Raw genomic sequence first — 22,369 nt, forward strand, 5'->3', positions numbered from 1 at the left:
AGGCACTTGAGAGAAAAGACAACGATAGCAGTTACATCTAGAGGCTATTATGGATTGGAGGATGAGAAGGGAACTGCATGTACTTCAACAAGGCGTCGGTCAACACCACGAAGTTTGGCAGGCTTGACAAGTGGAGTTTTTGAATCTGTAATGGTTCAAGTTTTGAGACAGGAAGAACAGCTGAGAGCAAAAGAAGAAAAAAGGTAAATGTTAAAAAAAAAAAGTTAAGTTTCATGTTGTTCAAATTTTCAGGAACTACATTTCAAAGAGTAGCTGTGTAACTTCTATGTGCCCAAATCAAATTTCTGGGCCCATTTTTGTAGTGTTCCAAAATGCATTCTCACCTAAGTATGAGTTAATACTAAAACATCACAATGACATTTGTTTCAAAATACAGTTTTAAAGTTTAAACCAAATTAAGTTGAAGCTATACAAAAATAACTTGTGAAAGATTTCAGGATGCTTTCTAGATTTCTGGAAGTAGTCTCAAATGAATAATAAATTTTAAATGAGAGGAATTTTATATAGATTTATAGAGCTTTAGAATAGAATCACAGACCTTTAAAGTTTAAAATTAAAAGAAACTCCAGAGATTATGTAGTTCACAATGACATATAGGTTCACTTCTGCCAGTTCTTCCATTGGTATTAGTTTCCATGGATAACTATGCTTACTCGGGATTCATCAGGAAAGAATGTTGTGCTCAATTAGTATTACCTTCTAGGGTCTGGGAGCATAGAGACTGATGACACATCTGTAAGGTTTTTTTTAATAGCAAGAGACTAGGGCCCAGAGAGGTAAGTGCTTACTCAAAAAAGACTGGTGATTTTTATACTAAATCATATCTCAAACTATGTTAGGAGTGATTGCTGATCTAATAGAGAACTACTAGTGATACTCAAAGGCAATTTATAATATATTTTTCTCCTCTTATAGTAATAAATTTAGCTTGCTTTGATATGTAGGTTTAAAATTCAACCTTGAGACCTTCTACCACCATACTTTTTAATAGTAGTAGTTAATTGGAAACCCACTGTGAAATACTTTTTTTCCTTGTATAGAGCTTCATAGAACTACTTCTGCTATAGGAAAGGGGGTTTTATGGAAGGGAATAAAGATAACTCTTACAGTAGTATGTAATGCATTGGAATAGAGAGAAATTGAAGAAAAGGAAGTCTTGTAAGAAGAAGGCTGTAGTAGTCTAGACCTCCACTACTGAAGGTAGTAACCAAAAATAAGGAGAAAGTCAGATTGTTCTGGGAACAATCAGCAGGATCTAGTACCTTCCTTGATATAGGGGGAGCAAAGAAAGGGACAAAGAGAAGTCAGGAAGTAGTTGTAATAATAGCCATAAGACGATGATAAAAAAAAAAAAAATGATTAGCATTTATTGAGCAGGACTATTTGCCAGGTTTAGCTCCAAGCACCTTGTATATATTCAACATTTGTCCTGAGGCATGGAGAGAATAAGTAAGTTGCCCAAAGCCAGGCAATTTTTGAGTGCTAAATTTAAGATTTGAACCGAGGCAGTTTGATTATAGCGCTTCTGCTCATAAGCAGCATGCTGTCCCTGTGTCTTAAAAATGATGGACCCAGCGAAGAAAATAAAAGAGTTTGAGTCCATGGTGTGGAGAAAGATCAGTGAACTTCAGTTTTTAATAAGTTGTTTGAAGTGATGAGGGAAGCATTTAAGCAATTAAGTAAGAGTGGCTACTAAGAAACTAAAGATATGACTGAATCTTTTTCTTTTCTCCAATTTTGCATATATTTATGTGTGTCCTGGGCTTAACATCAAATAAAAATAGGTAAATAAGACATGGGAAAAAAATCCTTCATTAAATGTCTAGTGACTATGATAATTTACTATGAATTAAACTTTCTGTTTGGGTATAGTGTTAACATTTTCTTTTTTAAGTAGAAAAATTTTAAGCATGGAGCAAAGAATAAATAAGAATTGTAATAAAGGCCTAGGTACCCACTACCCAGAAATTTTTAAACAAATTAAGTTTAGTTTTAATCAAGATTTTCTGTATTTTTCCTCTATCCTCAGAAGAAACCACTTTCCTGACTTCATCATTCCCATGCATTTTATTATAAAATTTTAAGAATTCTCTTATATATTCTGGATGCAAGTCCTTTGTTAGATATACATGCATTGTAGATATTTTCTCCCAGTCTGTGGCTTGCCTTTGTTCTTTTCATTTTCATTGTTTTTTGAGGAAGAAAAAAATTTCATGTTTTTGATGCAATTGTAAATCATTTTTAAATTCAGTTATATTTTGTTGCTAACATACAGAAATACAGTTGATTTTAATGTACTCTTGTCTGTTTCTGCTCTGAGTTCTGAAAGGTTTTGCTTCAGCTAGTTTGAAACTCTGCTATTGGATGAATACATATTTATGATTCTTGGGGCTTTTTTGATGGATTGACTTTTTTCTTATGAGCATCCCTTTCTTCCCTGGTAATATTTCTTACGTTTTTAAATACTGCATTTTATATCCAATATTGACTTATTGGCTGTGCATCAGTTTGAATTTTTTTTTTTTTAGTGGTTTCTCTAGAGTTTACAAGATGTGTTTAACATATCATAGCTAACTTCAAATGTACTCTTTTACAGTATGCTTCTCTTTATCTCTTCCCATCCGTTGTGCTATTGTTGTTACACATTTTGCTTTACACATCTACATGTGTTACAGACCCCAATATACTGTTTCTGTATGTGCTTTAGCTAGTTATCTTTTGAAGAAATATAAGAATCCATATATTTACCCTTCCCAGCATTATACTTTTCTTTGTATTGATCCATGATGCCATCTATTGTCATCTTTCTACTACCTGAAGAACTCCATTAACATTTCTCATAATGGAGTTGTGCCAGTGATGAACTCTGAGCTTTTATTTTTTCGGTCTGAAAAAGTTTTTATTTCCCCTTACATTGGAAGGCCCTTCGGATACCATGGACTGACTGTGTGTGTGTGTGTGTGTGTGTGTGTGTGTGTGTGTGTGTTTCCAGGTTGACAGTTTTTTCCTACCAGCATTTTAAACATGACATATTCTACCATACATTGTTTTTGAAGAGAACTCAGCTGTTATTTTTATCTTTGTTCCTCTATATATAATGTATCTTATCTCTAAACATTTTTAAGATTTTGTCTTTATTACTGGTTTTCAGCAATTTTATTGTAATATGTCCCTTTGCTATAGGATAGAGTTTATGTATGTATGTGTTCGTTATCTTGCTTAGGGTTCATTTGGCTTCTTTGATCTGTAGGCTTTCAGACTTCTTTCTGTGCTAAGTTTTCAAGTTGCTAATCTTTTTTTTTTTTTATTTTTTTATTTATTTTATTGGCTGTGTTGGGTCTTCGTTGCTGTACACGGGCTTTCTTTTAGTTGTGGTGAGTGGAGGCTACTCTTCGTTGTGGTGCACAGGCTCCTCATTACCATGGCTTCTCTTGTTACGGAGCACAGGCTCTAGGTGCGTGGGCTTCAGTAGTTGCAGCACATGGGCTCAGTAGTTGTGGCTCACGGACGCTAAAGCGCAGGCTCAATAGTTGTGGTGCATGGGTTTAGTTGCTCCGCGGCATGTGGGATCTTCCTGGAGCAGGGCTTGAACCCGTGTCCCCTGCATTGGCAGGCGGATTCTTAACCACTGCACCACCTAGGAAGCCTGCTAATCTTTTTTTTATGCAGTGTCTAATCCAGGGAACTTTTTTTTCAGAGACTGTATTTTTTCAACTCTAGAATTTACATTTGTTTTTTTAATATCTTCATTTCTTATCATTATGTTCATGTTTTAATGTTCTTTTCTAAGTCTTTCTATTGACTGATTTTTCTCCTTGGTGTAAGTTACATTTTTTGCTTCTTCGCATGTCCAATAATTTTTTTATTGGAAATTGTACGTTGTGAATGTTACCTTGTTGAGTATCTGGATTTTTATTTACGTTTTTAAAAGAGGATTGGGCTTTGTTCTGGCAAGCAGTTAAGTTCCTTATGGATCACTTTGATGATCCCTTCAAGTTCATGTTTTAAGCTTTTCTAGGGTGGGTCCAGAATAACCTTCATTCCACTTCAGCCCTACTACTAAGATCTCATCTCTCTGGGGTCTCCACCAAATGCCTCCAAGTGATGACTGAGGTCTCCCCACTGCAGCTGGTCTGCCTATTGTGTGTAAACTCTCTGATCTTACAATTTTCTGGTCATTCCTGTCAAACTTTGTGGAGTTTTACCTCAGTCACAAGCTAGTACTCAACAATCTCAAGGAGACCCTTATGTAGATTTTTTTTCTTCAATAAAAATCATATATTTGCTATTAGTATTTTTTTTTAGGCTCTTTATTGGAATGTAATTGCTTTACACTCTTGTACCAGTTTTTCAGGTACACCAAAGTCAATCAGCTGTATTTATACACATATCCCCATAATCCCTCCCTCCTGCGATTCCCCCCGACCCTCCCCATCCTGGCCCTCTAAGGCATCACCCATCATCGAGTTGATCTCCCTTTGTTATACAGCAACTTCCCACTGCCTATCTGTTTTACAGTTGGTAGTATATATATGTCTATGCTACGCTCTCACTTGGTCCCAGCTTCCCCTTCGCCCCCTGCCCCACCAGCCTCGTGTCCTCCAGTCCATTCTCTGCATCTACATCCTTATTCTTGTCTTGTCACTGGGTTCATCAGTACCATTTTTTTTTTTTTTTAGATTCCGTATATACGAGTTAGCATACAATATTTGTTTTTCTCTTTCTGACTCACTTCACTCTGTATGACAGACTCTAGGTCTATCCACCTCAATACATATAGCTCCATTTCATTCCTTTTTATAGCTGAGTAATATTCCATTGTATATGTATGGCACATCTTCTTTATCCATTCATCTGTTGATGGGCATTTAGGTTGCTTCCATGTCCTGGCTATTGTAAATAGTGCTGCAGTAAACATTATGGAACATGTTTCTTTTTGGATTATGGTTTTCTCTGGGTATATACCCAGTAGTGGGATTATTGCATCATAAGGTAGTTCTATTTTTAGTTTTTTAAAGAACCTCCAAACTGTTTTCCATAGTGGCTGGACCAACTTACATTCCCACCAACAGTGCAGGAGAGTTCCCTTTTCTCCACACCCTTTCCAACATTTGTTGTTTCTAGATGTTTTGATGATGGCCATTCTGGCTGGTGTGAGGTGATACCTCATTGTGGCTTTGACTTGCATTTCTCTAATGATTAGTGATGTTGAGCATCTTTTCATGTGTTTGTTAGCCATCTGCATGTCTTCTTTGGAGAAATGTCTGTTTAGGTCTTCCGCCCATTTGTGGATTGTGTTATTTGCTTTTTTGGTATTAAACTGCATGAGCTGCTTGTATATTTTGGAGATTAATCCTTTGTTCATTGCTTTGTTGGCAAGTATTTTCTCCCATTCTGAGGGTTGTCTTTTTGTCTTGTTTATGGTTTCTTTCGCTGTGCAAAAGCTTTTAAGTTTCATTAGGTCCCATTTGTTTATTCTTGAATTTATTTCCATTATTGTAGGAGGTGAGTCAGAAAGGATCTTGCTTTGATGTATGCCATAGAGTATTCTGCCTATGTTTTCCCTTAGGAGTTTTATAGTATCAGGCCTTACATTTAGGTCTTTAATCCATTCCGAGTTTATTTTTGTGTGTGGTGTTAGGAAGTGTTCTAATTTCATGCTTGTACATGGAGCTGTCCAATTTTCCCAGCACCACTTATTGAAGAGGCTGTCTTTTTTCCATTGCATATTCTTGCCTGCTTTGTCAAAGATAAGGTGCGCATATGTGTGTGGGTTTACATCTGTGTTCTCTATTCTGTTCCATTGATCTTCCTTTCTATTTTTGTGCCAGTACCATACTGTCGTGATCACTGTGGCCTTGTAGTATAGTTTGAAGTCAGGAAGCCTAATTCCACCAACTCCATCTTTCCTTCTCAAGATTGCTTTGGCTATTTGGGGTCTTTTGCGTTTCCATACAAATTCTAAGATTTCTTTTTCTACTTTTGTGAAAAATGCCATTGGTAATTTGATCAGGATTGCATTGAATCTGTAAATTGCTTTGGGTAAGATAGTGATTTCACAATATTGATTCTTCCAATCCAGGAACATGATATGTTCCTCCTCCTGTTTGTATTGTCTTTGATTTCTTTCATCAGTGTCTTGTAGTTTTCTGCATACTGGTCTTTTGCCTCCTTAGGCAGGTTTATTCCTAGATATTTTATTCTTTTTGTTGCAATGGTAAATGGGAGCATTTCCTTAATTTCTCTTTCTGCTTTTTCATTGTTAGTGTATAGGAATGCAAGAGATTTCTGTGCATTAATTTTGTATCCTGCTACTTTACTAAATTCATCAATTAGTGCTAGCAGTTTTCTGGTAGTCTTTAGGGTTTTCTATGTATACTATCATGTCATCTCCAGAGAGTGACAATTTTACTTCTTCTTTTGCAGTTTGGATTCCTTTTATTTCTTTTTCTTCTCTGATTGCTGTGGCTAAAACTTCCAAAACTATGTTGAGTAATAATGGTGAGAGTGGACACCCTTGTCTTGTTCCTGTTCTTAGAGGGAATTCTTTCAGTTTTTCACCATTTAGAACGATGCTGCCTTTTGGTTTCTCATATGGCTTTTATTATGTTGAGGTAATTTCCTTCTGTGCCCATTTTCTGTAGAGTTTTTATCATAAATGGATGTTGAATTTTGTCAAAAGCTTTTTCTGCATCTATTGCGATTATCATATGGTTTTTATCCTTCAGTTTGTTGATATGATGTATCACGTTGATTGATTTGTATATATTGAAGAATCGTTGCATCCCAGGGATAAACCCCACTTGATCATGGTGTATGATCTTTTTTACATGCTGTTGGATTCTGTTAGCTGGTATTTTGTTGAGGATTTTTGCATCTATAGTCATCAGTGATATTGGCCTGTAACTTTCCTTTTTTTTGTGACATCGTTGCCTGGTTTTGGTATCAAGGTGAAGGTGGCCTCGTAGAATGAGTTTGGGAGTGTTCCTCCTCTACCGTATCTTGGAAGCGTTTGAGAAGGATAGGTGTTAGCTCTTCTCTAAATGTTTGATAGAATTCACCTGTGAATCCATCTGGCCCTGGGCTTTTGTTTATTGGGAGATTTTTAATCACAGCCTCAATTTCTGTACTTGTGATTTGTCTGTTCGTATTTTCTATGTCTTCCTGGTTCAGTCTTGGAAGATTGTAGTTTTCTAAGAATTTATCCATTTCTTCCAGGTTATCCAATTTATTGGCATATAGTTGCTTATAGTAGTCTCTCATGGTCTTTTGTATTTCTGTGGTGTCCGTTGTTACTTCTCCTTTTTCATTTCTAATTCTGTTGATTTGCATCTTCTCCCTTTTTTTTCCTAATGAGTCTGGCTAATGGTTTGTCATCAATTTTGTTTATCTTATCAAAGAACCAGCTTTTGGTTTCATTAATTTTTGCTATTGTTTCCTGTCTTTTTCATTTATTTCTGATCTGATCTTTATGATTTCTTTCCTTCTGCTCACCTTGGGGTTTCTTTGTTCTTCTTTCTCTAATTGTTGTAGGTGTAAGGTTAGGTTGTTTATTCGATATTTTTCTTGTTTCTTAAGGTAGCACTGTATTGCTATAAACTTCCCTCTTAGAACTGCTTTTGCTACGTCCCAAAGGTTTTGGGTTGTTGTGTTTTCATTGTCATTTGTTTCTACCTATTTTTTGATTTCCTCTTTGATTTCTTCAGTGATTTCTTGGTTGTTTCAATAGCATATTGTTTAGCCTCCATGTGGTTGTATTTGTTGCAGGTTTTTTCCTGTAATTGATATCTTGTCTCATGGCGTTGTGGTCAGAGAACATGCTTGATATGATTTCAGTTTTCTTGAATTTACCAAGGCTTGATTTGTGACCCAAATTGTGATCTATCCTGGAAAATGTTCCATGTGCACTTGAGAAGAAAGTGTATTCTGTAGTTTTTACATGAAATGTCCTATAAATGTCAAGTCAGGATAGTCTAATATGTCATTTAAAGCTTGTGTGTCCTTATTTATTTTCTGTTTGGATGACCTGTCCATTGATGTAAGTGGGGTGTTCAAGTCTCCTAGTATTATTGTGTTCCTATCGATGTCCCCTTTTATGGCTGTTAGCATTTGCCTTAGGTATTGAGGTGCTCCTGTGTTGGGTGCATAGATATTTACAATTGTTATATGTTCTTCTTGGATGGATCCCTTGATCATTATGTAGTGTCCTTCCTTGTCTCTTGTAATAGTCTTTACTTTAAAGTCTAATTTGTCTGATATGAGTATTGCTACTCCAGCTTTCTTTTGACTTCCATTTGCATGAAATATCTTTTTCCATCCCCTTACTTTCAGTCTGTATGTGTCCCTTGGTCTGAAGTGGGTTTCTTGTAGGCAGCATATGTAAGGGTCTTGTTTTTGTATCCATTCAACCAGTCTGTGTCTTTTTGGTGGGAATATTTAAGCCATTTACATTTAAGGTGATTATTGACGTGTGTTTCTATTACCATTTTCTTAATTGTTTTGGGTTTGTTTTTGTAGGTCTTCTCCCTCTCTTGTGTTTCCTACTTAGAAAAGTTCCTTTAGCAGCTGTTGCAAGGCTGATTTGGTGGTGCTGAATTCTCTTAAATTTTGCTTGTCTGTAAAGCTTTTGATTTCTCCATCGAATCTGAATGAGATTCTTGCTGGGTAGAGTATTCTTGGCTGTAGGTTTTTCTCTTTCAGGACTTTCCGTATATCCTGCCACTCCCTTCAGGCCTGCAGAGTTTCTGCAGAAAGGTCAGCTGTTATCCTTATGGGCTTTCCCTTATATGTTATTTGTTGCTTTTCTCTTGCTGCTTTTAATATTTTTTCTTTGTGTTTAATTGTCGTTAGTTTGATTAATATGTGCCTTGGTGTATTTCTCCTTGGGTTTATTCTGTATGGGACTCTCTGTGCTTCTTGGACTTGATTAATTATTTCCTTTCCCTTGTTGGGGAAGTTTTCCACTATAACCTCTTCAAACATTTTCTCAGACCCTTTCCTTTTTTCTTCTTCTTCTGGGATGCCTATGATTTGAATGTTGGTGCGCTTAATGTTGTCACCAGGGTTTCTGAGACTGTCTTCCATTCTTTTTATTCTTTTTCCTTTTTCCTGCTCTGTGGCAGTTATTTCCCCCATTCTATCTTCCAGTTCACTTATTCATTCTTCTACCTTAGTTATTCTGCTGTTTATGCCATCTAGAGTATTTTTAATTTCGGTTATTTTGTTGTCCCTTGCTGTTTGTTTGTTCTTTAGTTCTTCTGAGTCCATATTAACTGTTTCTTATATTTTCTGTATTTTGTTATTGAGATTTTGGATCATCTTTACTATCATTACTCTGAATTCTTTTTCAGGCAGTTTTCCTGTTTCCTCCTCTTTTATTTGGTCTTGTGTATTTTTACCTTGTTCCTTTATCTGTGACATATTTTTTTGTCGTCTCATTTTCCCCCCACTTTTGATGGGTTGGATTGTGTTCCTGTCCCACTGGGTGTTTGGCCTGAGATTTCAAGCACTGGAGTTTGTGGGCTGTTAAGAGTAGCTGGGTCTTGGTGTTGAGGTAAGAGCCTCTGGGAGACCTCACTCTGATGAATATTCCCTGGGAGCTGGGTTTCCCTGTTAGTCCAATGTTTTGGACTCAGAGCTCCCACCTCAGGAGCTCAGGCCTGACCCTGGGCTTGTGAATCAAGATCCCACAAGCTGTGTGGAGCAGGAAAACGAAAAAAAAATTAAAAAAAAACGGAGAACAGCAGGGCAATAGCAAGATAAAAAATATGATAATAGGAAACTAACAGATGTGTTAGAAAAAATTTTAAAAAAAGATAGATGGAGCCACAACTGGAAGGTAAAACAACTGCAATAGCCTAAGTGAGGAGGTGGGAAGAAAAAAATAGAAAAAGTAAAAGAAAAAAGCCAGAAAAGGCCTTGGCTGGGGCAGGGCTCTTGGGGGGGGGGGGGGGGGGGGGTTAGGTTAGGCAATGGTCAGGGCCTACACTTAGAAAAGGCCCTGGGGTGGTGGGGAAGGGAGCTTAGGCCCAATGAGGCAGAGGGGCCCAGGAATGCCTCTGGTCCTGGGGACAAAGGACCAGGTCGAGGTACCCAGCGTGCTCCCTGGGCCCAAGTTGGTGGGAGAAATGCTAGGCACCTCCCCTAGTCCCCCAGTCTCGGTCAGTCACTTCCCCTTGGGTTCTCTTCTTCCTCACCCCCTCTCTTCTATTCCCCTAGGACCCTCACAGCTGCAGGGGGCACTGGAAGGCAGGGGACCAGACTCTGATGCCCAACAGGCTTCCAGGGCCAACTGGGCCACGGTAATGCCTGCGGCACTTCCCCAGATCTCCCAGTGTAGTAGGGTCCCTGTCTGCCTCTCTTTCTCTCCCCCACCCCCCACTCTCCTAGGTCCCAAGCAGCTGGAGGGGGCCCTGGAGTGTGAAAGAGCAGGTCCGTGAGCCTAGAAGGCTTCCCAGAGCTAGTGGGCAGGAGAAATACCTTCTCTGCCTCCCTTGATCCTCCAATCCCAGAAGGCCCCCTCCCCTGCCCGCCTCTCCTCTTCTCCCCTGCTTTCCTTCTACACTCCTAGGACCAGTGAGACCTAGAGGGGCCCCTGGAGGACCGAAGGGCATGCCTGGGGATGCAACAGGCCTCCCGGTGCCAAGTTGGTAGGGAGATTTCCCACAGCATCTCCCTTGATCCTCCGATCCTGCAAGGTCCCCCCCACTGCTGTCTGCCTCTCTTCCTCTTCTCCTCTCCTTCCTCCCTTCCACGCCTCTACGACCCACTCAGCCAGAGAAGCTGAGGGACCAGACTCAGGAGCCCAGCAGGCTCACCAGGCCCAAGTGGGCAGGGGAAAGTTCCTCCACACCTCCCCTGGTCCTCTGCTCCTGGAACGTCCCACCACCGGTCTGCCTCTCTTCCTCTTCCCCTGCCACGCTCCAACATCCCCGGACCAACGCGTCTGGGAGGGGACCCTGGAGAGTTGGAGACCAGGCCCAGGAGCCCAGCAGGCTTCCCGGGCGGAGATGCCTTCTGCTCCTCCCCCAGTCCTCTGATCCCAGAGGGTCCTTCCCCACTTCTGCCTCTCTTCTTTTCCCCCCACTGCTTCCCTCCTGTACTTCTAGGACCAACGGCCAGGAGGAGCCTTGGAAGGTGGAGGACCCGCCCAGAAGAAATACCCAGCGGTGCCTCCCCTATTCTTCTGACCTGGAGAGATCCCTTCCCACCACCACTGTCTGCCTCTCTCCCTCCCCCCTCCCCATCCCCCTCCCCCTCTCGCCCCCAGGATCCTCGTGCCAGAGGGGGGCCACCCTGGCCAAGAGGGCAGGCAAAATGCCCTCTTGCCTCCCTGTCCCCCAGTCTCAAAGCCCCCACCCCCACCTGTCCGCCTCTCCACCTCCTCACCCCTCCTCCCTCCTTCCCTCCCACACCCCCAGGACCCAGGCAGCCTGGATGGGGCCTTGGAGGGTGGAGGACCCTGCTGGGCTCAGGTTCCCAAGCCGGGGATCTCAGCAGGCCTCCTGGCCTCCTGGGCGCAAGAAACCCAGCTGTGGTTTCAGATCTCCTCAGCCCCTAATGGTCCCTCCAGGCAGGAACCTCCCCCCATCACCCAGCCACCCCCCAGGGGCGCTGATCCCTTCCGACTTCCCCTTCCCCACCCCCCTGACTTCCCCCAGGTCCTACCTGGTTACTTCGGGATTCCTGTGGTCTGCTTGGGCCTCAGGTCCCCCGCCAGCCTCCAGCAACCTATTTTCTGCATTTTGTTTTTGTTTTTTTCTTTTTGTTTTTGTTTTTTGTTTTTTTGTTTTTTTGTTTTTATTTATTTATTTTTTGGGGGGGTACACCAGGTTCAATCATCCGTTTTTATACACATATCCCCATCTTCCCTCCCTTCCTTGATGCCCCCCCCCAAGCCCCCCCCACCCTCCCCGCCCCAGTCCTCAAAGGCATCTTCCATCCTCGAGTTGGACTCCCTTTGTTATATAGCAACTTCCCACTGACTATTTTACAGTTGGTAGTTTATATATGTCTGTGTTACTCTCTCGCTTCGTCTCAGTTTCCCCTTCACCCCCCGCCCCCTCCCATACCTCGAGTTCTCCAGTCCATTCTCTGTATCTGCATCCTTGTTCTGGTCACTGAGTCCAACAGTACCATTTTTAGATTCCGTATATGTGAGTTAGCATACAATATTTGTCCTTCTCTTTCTGACTTACTTCACTCTGTATGACAGACTGTAGTTCTATCCACCTCATTACATATAGCTCCATCTCATCCCTTTTTATAGCTGAGTAATATTCCATTGTATATATATGCCACATCTTCTGTATCCATTCGTTTGTTGATGGGCATTTAGGTTGCTTCCATGTCCTGGCTATTGTAAATAGTGCTGCAATAAACATTATGGTACAAGTTTCTTTTGGGATTCTGGTTTTCTTTGGGTATATGCCCAGGAGTGGGATTACTGGATCATATGGTAGTTCTATTTGTAGTTTTTTAAGGAACCTCCAAATTGTTTTCCATAGTGGCTGTACCAATTTACAGTCCCACCAACAGTGCAGGAGAGTTCCTTTTTCTCCACACCCTCTCCAACATTTGTTGTTTCCAGACTTTGTGATGATGGCCATTCTGACTGGTGTGAGGTGATACCTCATTGTGGCTTTGACTTGCATTTCTCTGATGATTAGTGATGTGGAGCATCTTTTCATGTGTTTGTTGGCCATCTGTATGTCTTCTTTGGAGAAATGTCTATTTAGGTCTTCTGCCCATTTGTGGATTGGGTTATTTGCTTTTTTGGTATTAAGCTTCATGAGCTGCTTGTATATTTTGGAGGTTAATCCTTTGTCCGTTGTTTCATAGGCAATTATTTTTTCCCACTCTGAGGGTTGCCTTTTAGTCTTGTTTATGGTTTCTTTTGCTGTGCAAAAGCTTTTAAGTTTCATGAGGTCCCATTCATTTATTCTTGATTTTATTTCCATGATTCTAGGAGGTGGGTCAAAAAGGATGTTGCTTTGATGGATGTCATAGAGTGTTCTGCCTATGTTTTCCTCTAGGAGTTTGATAGTGTCTGGCCTTACATGTAGGTCTTTAATCCATTTGGAGTTTACTTTTGTGTATGGTGTTAGGAAGTGTTCTAATTTCATTCTTTTGCATGTTGCTGCCCAGTTCTCCCAGCACCACTTATGGAAGAGGCTGTCTTTTTTCCATTGTATACTCGTGCCTCCTTTGTCAAAGATAAGGTGCCCATATGTGTTTGGGCTTACATCTGAGTTCTCTATTCTATTCCATTGATCATCCTTTCTATTTTTGTGCCAGTACCATACTGTCTTGATCACTATGGCCTTGTAGTATAGTTTGAAGTCAGGAAGCCTGATTCCACCAACTCCATTTTTCCTTCTCAAGATTGCTTTGGCTATTCGGGGTCTTTTGCGTTTCCATACAAATCGTAAGATTTCTTGCTCTAGTTCTGTGAAAAATGCCATTGGTAATTTGATTGGGATTGCATTGAATCTGTAAATTGCTTTGGGTAGTACAGACATTTTCACGATGTTGATTCTTCCAATCCAGGAACATGGTATGTCCCTCCATCTGTTTGTGTCGTCTTTGATTTCTTTCATCAATGTCTTAAAGTTTTCTGCATACAGATCTTTTGCCTCCTTAGGCAGGTTTATTCCTAGGTATTTGATTTCTTTTTGTTGCAATGGTGAATGGGAGAGTTTCCTTAATTTCTCTTTCTGCTCTTCCGTTGTTAGTGTATAGGAATGCAAGAGATTTCTGTGCATTAATTTTGTATCCTGCTACTTTACTAAACTCATCAATGAGTGCTAGCAGTTTTCTGGTAGAGTCTTTAGGGTTTTCTATATATAATATCATGTCATCTGCAAAGAGTGACAATTTTACTTCTTCTTTTCCAATTTGGATTCCTTTTATTTCTTTTTCTTCTCTGATTGCTGTGGCTAACACTTCCAAAACTATGTTGAATAATAGTGGTGAGAGTGGACACCCTTGTCTTGTTCCTGTTTTTAGGGGGAATTCTTCCAGTTTTTCTCCATTGAGAACAATGTTGGCTTTTGGTTTTGCATATATGGCTTTTATTATGTTGAGATAATTTCCTTCTATGCCCATTTTCTGGAGAGCTTTTATCATAAATGGATGTTGAACTTTGTCAAAAGCTTTTTCTGCATCTATTGAAATGATCATATGGTTTTTATCCTTCAATTTGTTGATATGATGTATCACATTGATTGATTTGCGTATATTGAAGAATCCTTGCATCCCAGGGATAAACCCCACTTGATCATGGTGTATGATTTTTTTAATGCGCTGTTGCAGTCTGTTAGCTAGTATTTTGTTGAGGATTTTTGCATCTATATTCATCAGTGATATTGGTCTATAGTTTTCTTTTTTTGTGACATCTTTGCCTGGTTTTGGTATCAGGGTGATGGTAGCCTCGTAGAATGAGTTTGGGAGTGCTCCGCCTTCTGCAATATTTTGGAAGAGTTTGAGAAGGATAGGTGTTAACTCTTCTCGAAATGTTTGATAGAATTCGCCTGTGAACCCATCTGGTCCTGGGCTTTTGTGTGTTGGGAGATTTTTAATCACTGCCTCAATTTCCGTACTTGTGATTGGTCTGTTCATGGTTTCTATTTCTTCCTGGTTCAGTCTTGGAAGATTGTATTTTTCTAAGAATGTATCCATTTCTTCCAGGTTATCCAATTGATTGGCATATAGTTGCTTGTAGTAGTCTCTCATGGTCTTTTGTATTTCTGAGGTGTCCGTTGTTACTTCTCCTTTTTCATTTCTAATTCTGTTGATTTGCATCTTCTCCCTTTTTTTCTTGATGAGTCTGGCTAATGGTTGATCAATTTTGTTAATCTTCTCAAAGAACCAGCTTTTAGTTTTATTTATTTTTCTTATGGTTTCTTTCCTTTCTTTTTCATTTATTTCTGCTCTGATCTTTATGATTTCTTTCCTTCTGCTCACTTTGGGGTTTCTTTGTTCTTCTTTCTCTAGTTGTTTTAGGTGTAAGGTTAGGTTGTTTATTCGATCATTTTCTTGTTTCTTAAGGTAGGACTGTATTGCTATAAACTTCCCCCTTAGAACTGCTTTTGCTGCATCCCATAGGTTTTGGGTTGTTGTGTTTTTGTTGTCATTTGTTTCTAGATATTTTTTTATTTCCTCTTTGATTTCTTTAGTGATTCCTTGGTTGTTTAAGAGTGAATTGTTTAGCCTCCATGTGTTTGTCTTTTTTGCAGTTTTTTTCCTGTAATTGATATCTAGTCTCATGGCGTTGTGGTCTGAGAAGATGCTTGATATGATTTCAGTTTTCTTGAATTTGCTGAGGTTTGATTTGTGACCCAAGATGTGATCTATCCTGGAAAATGTTCCGTGTGCGCTTGAGGAGAACGTGTAGTCTGTCGTTTTTGGATGGAATGTCCTATAAATATCAATTAAGTCGAGATGGTCTAATGTGTCATTTAAAGCTTGTGTGTCTTTATTTATTTTCTGTTTGGATGATCTGTCCATTGATGTAAGTGGGGTGTTCAAGTCTCCCACTATTATTGTGTTACTGTCGATGTCCCCTTTTATAGCTGTTAGCATTTGCCTTATGTATTGAGGTGCTCCTATATTGGGGGCATAGATATTTACCATTGTGATATGTTCTTCTTGAATGGATCCCTTGATCATTATGTAGTGTCCTTCCTTGTCTCTTTTAATCGTCTTTACTTTCAAGTCTAATTTGTCTGATATGAGTATTGCTACTCCAGCTTTCTTTTGACTTCCATTTGCATGGAATATCTTTTTCCATCCCTTTACTTTCAGTCTATATGTATCCCTTGGTCTGAAGTGGGTTTCTTGTAGGCAGCATATAGAAGGGTCTTGTTTTTGTATCCATTCAGCCAGTCTGTGTCTTTTGGTTGGAGCATTTAATCCATTTACATTTAAGGTGATTATTGACATGTGTGTTCCAATTACCATTTTCTTAATTGTTTTGGGTTTGTTTTTGTAGGTCTTCTCCCTCTCTTGTGTTTCCTACTTAGAGAAGTTCCTTTAGCACTTGTTGTAAGGCTGGTTTGGTGGTGCTGAATTCTCTTAACTTTTGCTTGTCTGGAAAGCTTTTGATTTCTCCCTCAAATCTGAATGAGATTCTTGCTGGGTAGAGTATTCTTGGCTGTAGGTTTCTCTCTTTCAGGACTTTCAGTATATCCTGCCATTCCCTTCTGGCCTGCAGAGTTTCTGTGGAAAGGTCAGCTGTTATCCTGATGGGTTTTCCCTTATATGTTGTTTGTTGCTTTTCTCTTGCTGCTTTTAATATTTTTTCTTTGTGTTTAGTTGTCGTTAGTTTGATTAATATGTGTCTCGGTGTATTTCTCCTTGGGTTTATTCTGTATGGGACTCTCTGTGCTTCTTGGACTTGGTTAATTATTTCCTTTCCCATGTTGGGGAAGTTTTCCACTATAACCTCTTCAAATATTTTCTCAGACCCTTTCTTGTTTTCTTCTTCTTCTGGGATGCCTATAATTCGAATGTTGGTACGCTTAATGTTATCAGTGAGGTCTCTGAGACTGTCTTCTAATCTTTTTATTATTTTTTCTTTTTCCTGCTCTGTGGCAGTTATTTCCCCCATTCTATCTTCCAACTCACTTATTCGTTCTTCTGCCTCCGTCATTCTGCTGGTTATAGCATCTAGAGTATTTTTAATTTCAGTTATTTTGTTATCCATTGCTGTTTGTTTTTCTGAGTTCTTATGAACTGTTTCTTGTACTTTCTCTATTTTGTTATCGAGATTTTGTATCATTTTTACTATCATTACTCTAAATTCCTTTTCAGGCATTTTTCCTATTTCCTCCTCATTTATTTGGTCTTGTGGGTTTTTTTCTTGCTCCTTTGCCTGCATGGTGTTTCTTTGTTTCCTCATGGTTATCCAAACTTTTGGGGTTGCTTGTCCTTGGGTTTTTTTGCGTTATTCTGTGACCAGCAGAGGTTCCTTTATTGTTCGTCTGTAAGCGTCGGTGTGTGGGGAGGGAGAGGGTACAACAGTGGCTCCTTCTCCTGGGAGGGAGTGAGCAGTGGCGCACTGATGTCTCAGTCAGGCTTGGAGGTGCCTGTTGCAGAGGGCGCCGGTGGCTCAGGCGTAAACAGAAAGTCTTAGAGTTGGGCCTCTCTCGGGGGTTTTTTTCTTTCCTTTTTTTTTTTTTTTTTTTCTCTTGGCAGCCTCCCTGCTGCTGGCTTTGCAAGGGGTTTTAATCTAGCCCCACCCGAGTGCCTGAGGGTACTTGTTATCCCTGAGCGCCTTAGGTGGCCCGCAGGGCGTCTCTCCACTGCCTGTTGCAGAGGCGCGGAAAGAGAGAGAGAGGCTATGCGCGTGGCTCCTCCCAGCCGCCAGTGAGCCTGCAGCCTCCAGCCGCCATCATGGCCGGGCAGCTCTCAGGAACGGGCACTCCTCTCCGCGGGCCTCCTCCCTCCTGTCCTCTCGGTCCGTCACCCTACCGGCAACAATGTTTCCCACACTGAACCAGCTCTCCTGCTCCCACACTCCCGCTCCTGGACCCTCCGTTCAGCCGCGGATCGATGTCTTGGTCCGGGAACGCTGAGCTGCGCTGCGGACCCTCCGAATGTTTCTCACTCCCTCCCGTCTGCCACAGCTCCGCCGCTTCACCCTCTTTGAGCTGTCGTAGATGCCTCCCTACCGGCTATGTCGGGCTCCCCGCAGTCCCATCCGGTGTCCGAGGCCGTCTGCTGGTGTTCAGCTGGTTCTCTGTAAGAATTACTGCGTCCTTCCGTGCATTCCCAATGCATCTGTGGGGAGGGATGCACTCCACGTCTCTCTACTTCGCCGCCATCTTTTCCTCCAGCCTGCATTTTGTTTTTAATGGTGATGTTGAGTCATTAAGGAAAGATTAAATTATATTTCATATACCTTGTTTATTAAGCAGGAACATACATAATACATTTTAGATAATTTTTTAAAAATAAAATTGTTAAAATTGGGAGTTAACTCTACTTAAGTAAATCCAGTTAATCTGGAATATGACATTGTTAGGTACCAATTTCAATCATTAAAGTCTACTCTAGCTATATTAAAAGTATTGGACATCCTTTTTTTGCAAAATTTGGATTACTGGAAATAGTGTGCATGGTTTTATATTCATTTCGTATGTTTGTATAAACTTATCAGTATTTTATTGATTTGGAAATCACTGGAGTTAAAGTTAAAATGTTTTCTACATTTTTGTGAATTAAAAGCTATGACTTATGATTAAGTGATTTATTTTCAAATTCTCTGTAACATAAAATAATGACTCAGTGAAGTAGACATTTGTCATTTGTGACCACCCAGCATTTTTGAATAGCTGCCCTACATTTTGCTACTTTCCCATGTTCTGAGTCCTGACTTCTCAAAGCAGATGCTAGAAAATTTATGTTCTCATACCCATTCACAGCTAAGATAGAAGCCTGTAACCAGTCATACTCTTCTCACTTGAAATTGCTTGGGACCAACATGAGGTGGCAGTCTTGGGCAAGGAAGTTTATCTTTTGGCAAAGGTGGTGGGAGCTTCTAGTTGTTCTAGGTTCCTACTGTCAAAAGTGCTAAGTAGTGGCAGTCTAGTTTTTCCTGGAGAAGCTATCAGAGTGTGGTTGAGATTCGTATCTTCTTATCTATTAAGTCTGGCTCTATAACCCTCAACAGAGCTTAATTCCTTTCATACTTCAGCTAGAAGAGATTCTTTTTTTCGTAGCTAAGATACTTGGCTGAACACTTAATATGAATGGCTGGTTTTCCTAAAATGTAATATTTTATATTACTCATTTTAGAAAATGTAAATAAATGTCTTGCTTTCCTTTTTCATACTACCAGTTTACATACTGTTTTGTATTTTTTTTTTCAGTTAATGGATTATTTTGGATTATTTTCTATAATCTTGTATATGTGTCTTACTAAATTGTAAACTCTAAGAATGTGGTTCATGCTTTCACCTCTTTGTATTATCATGCATAGTAAGCATTCAATAAATTTATAAAACTAGTAAAGTTAGGATACTTTAAAACATAATTTTCTTTTGTAAAGCTGTTCACTTGTTAGCAATGTTCCTGCCAAGCTATATGTGACCAAAATAACCTTAGGCACAGCTTCTGTTAGTATTTTACATAGTAACAGGTAAACATTTTCCAAGCCAGAAAGGAGCAACATCAAAAATGAGAACTTGTCCAGGAAAGAAAACAAATTTTGGAATACTTGTTTTGTTCATTTGGTGGTGTTTAGTTTTACTGGCTTGGCCAAAAAGTGCCTTCGGTTTTTAACTAAAAATAAAAGCCAAATTTTTAATTTTCACCAAGAACTTTACTGAATAACATATCCACCATTTTGTTCCACTACCTTCTGCCATTTTTCAGGCAACTTGATAATTCCATCTTCCCAAAACTTTTTATCTTTTTGAGCAAGGAACTGTGCCAGGTGCCTTTTACAGTCTTCCAGGGAATTGAAATTTCTTCCCTTAAGAGAATTTTGTAAAGACCAAAATAAATGGAAATCCAAAGGTGCTATGTCTGATGAATACGGCGGATGAGTCAGAACTTTTCAGGGAGTCTGTAACAGTTTTTGCCTAGTCATCAAAGAAACATGTGGTCTTGCATTATCCTGATGGAAGATTATGCGTTTTCTATTGACTAATTCCAGATGCTTTTCATCAAGTGCTGCTTTCAGTTGGTCTAAGTGGGAGCAGTGCTTGTTGGAATTAATCATTTGGTTTTCTGAAAGGAGCTCGTAATGGAGGAATCCTTCCCAATTCCACCGTATACACAACATCACCTTCTTTGGATGAAGACCAGCCTTTGGTGTGGTTGCTATAGTTCATTTCACTTGCCCCACAATCTTTTCCATTCCACAGTATCCACTTTTCATCACCTGTCACAATTTGTTTCAAAAATGGCACATTTTCATTACATTTAATTAGAGAACCGCATGTGGAAATACGGTCAAGAAGGGTTTTTTCGCTTTTGTGGAACCCAGACATCAAAGCAATTAACATAACCAAGTTGGTGCAAATGATTTTCAGCGCTTGATGTGGATATTTTGAGTATCTCAGCTATCTCCCACTTGGTGTAACATAGATTGTTCTCAATTAATGTCTCGATTTGATCGCTGTCAACTTCAACTGGTCTACCCGACGGTGGAGCATCGTCCGGTGAGAAATCTGCAGCATGAAACTTCGGAAACCACTTTCGACATTCGATCAGGCACAGCACCTTCTCCGTACACTGCACAAATCTTTTTTTGCATTTCGGTTGTGTTTTTACCTTTCTTAAAATAATAAAGCATCATATGCTGAAAATGTTGCTTTTCTTCTTCCATCTTCAATATTAAAATGGCTACACAAAAATTCACCAATTTTGATGTCTTTTTTTAAATGCACGCTGATATGACAGCTGTCATATACAGTCTAACAAAATTGTTTTGAATGAAGTTAAAGACAACTAAGTGCTTTATGGAAAAAACAGAACAAACCTTTTGGCCAACCCAATACATCCAGTTTTATTGAGAAATGATTGATATACGTCACTGTATAAGTTGTACAGCATGATGGTTTGATTTACATATACTGTGAAATTATTACCACAGTAGGTTTAATTATATTGATCATCTCATATAGATGTAATAAAAAGAAAAAATTTCTCCTTGTGATGAGAACTATTAGGATCTACTCTCTTAACTTTCCTTTTTTCTTAATCTTTTTTTTTTTCATTAGTGAACGTGGTTTTTATACCTATCCTCAGGCATTCTTGTAGCATTGCCCCAATACCGAAGGCTTAATTTTTCGAGCTAACATTTTAGCAAACAAGTAGCATTGTATCTGATTTTAGTACAGCACTTAAGAACAAATTTTTAAATTGAGTATAACTTTTTTATTTTTCCTTGTGAGCAAAGTGTGGTTAGCTTCAGCATTTTGTAATATAGTGGGGTTTTATTTAATTAACTTATTTTTTTATTTGTTGTGTCGGGTCTTTGTTGCACACGAGCTTTCTCTAGTTGTGGCAAGCAGGGGCTACTCTTTGTTGCGGTGCACAGGCTCCTCATTGTGGTGGTTTCTCTTGTTGCAGAGAATGGGCTCCAGGCGCGTGGGCTTCTGTAGTTGCAGCACATGGGCTCAATAGTTATGGCTCACTGGTTCTAGAGCACAGGCTCAATAGTTGTGGCCCACAAGCTTAGTTGCTCCGCGGCATGTGGTATCTTCCTGGGACAGGGATCGAACCCGTGTCCCCTGCATTGGCAGGCGGATTCTTAACCACTGCGCCACCTAGGAAGTCCCTATAGTGGTTTTTTTTTAATGTTTTAATTATATTTTAAGTGTTTGACTAAGTTTTTTAAAATTGGCAGATTATAGATGTTAACTCTAAGGCTCTTTGGCAAGCTCCCATTCCATATATACCATACTGCTGAGGATTGGGACAGAGACTCACAGTTCCAGTTCTAAAGGATTATTCTGTATTATGCTGCCATACACCAGACAAAACTTTGTTTCTCTTCCTCCTGCCTCTTCAGTACTCCTGGTCTGAGGCTAGAATCCATCATTCTCCCCTGAAAGGTTTAGTTTGTAGGGAACAGAAGAGTAAGCCCTTCAGTAACTTCAGGCGATGTCCACATTTGGCAACATCATATCCCAACTATGTCATGGCCTTTTCAGGCACCTTAGCCAATAGAATGTGTGAATTATTACCTAATTTTCTTCTTCCAAGAGTAAGCCAGTTGGTTCTAACTTTGGCCCACCAATGGCAAACTGTTTCTATTGCTGGCTCTTAGACTAATGCGCTATATAAGCCTAAGGAAGTTATCTTATTACCCTTCTATGTCCTTAGTGTTCCCATCTGTAAGTTGAATAAATAGTGTCTGAAGTTGCCATATCTCTAGCCTTTATTGGCCAAAGGTTGCTAGCACTGTTATAGGCAAAAACAAGTCCATAAAAGTGTCTTGATCTGCTCCAACCTCTTTCATTTTCTTCCCCGAGCATTAGATATTACTCTTTCACCTCTACAGAAACAGAGCATGATTGATTGTGACAAGGTTGACCAAAATCAGTTTCTGTGCCAAGCATACTAAATGAATGCACTTTTTGATGGTTGATATTCTAACAGATAGTTTTCTATACCAAACTGTTAAACAAACTCTGAGTTGCATTTCATGAGAAATAACTTGAAAACCTTTTCTTTAGTTAACAAGAGATTATTGAAGAAAGGATTACAGTATAATTACAGTATATTTATAATTTATAATTACAGTATATTTAAAGTGTAGAAAAGCTCAATTTCATGGTAAAATACACAATATCCATAAATCTAACATATAAAAAATACAGTATCCATAAATCTT

General features: G+C 39.6%; 1 protein-coding gene across 5 annotated transcripts in view; it reads left to right on the forward strand.

Annotated features, from left to right (window-relative positions):
- KIAA2026 (KIAA2026 ortholog) overlaps positions 1-22,369 on the forward strand; it is a 97,638-nt gene that overhangs the window by 27,004 nt on the left and 48,265 nt on the right. For 3 of the 5 annotated variants that reach the window (XM_057720120.1, XM_057720121.1, XM_057720123.1), the window contains exon 2: positions 3-203. The exons of the other annotated variants lie outside the window; for them this stretch is intronic. In XM_057720120.1, the coding sequence (XP_057576103.1) occupies positions 3-203 (201 nt within the window). The remainder of the gene's footprint in view (positions 1-2; positions 204-22,369) is intronic. 5 annotated transcript variants of the gene reach the window in all.

Source organism: Hippopotamus amphibius, chromosome 2, assembly GCF_030028045.1.
Source record: "Hippopotamus amphibius kiboko isolate mHipAmp2 chromosome 2, mHipAmp2.hap2, whole genome shotgun sequence".
Classification (NCBI taxonomy): domain Eukaryota; kingdom Metazoa; phylum Chordata; class Mammalia; order Artiodactyla; family Hippopotamidae; genus Hippopotamus; species Hippopotamus amphibius.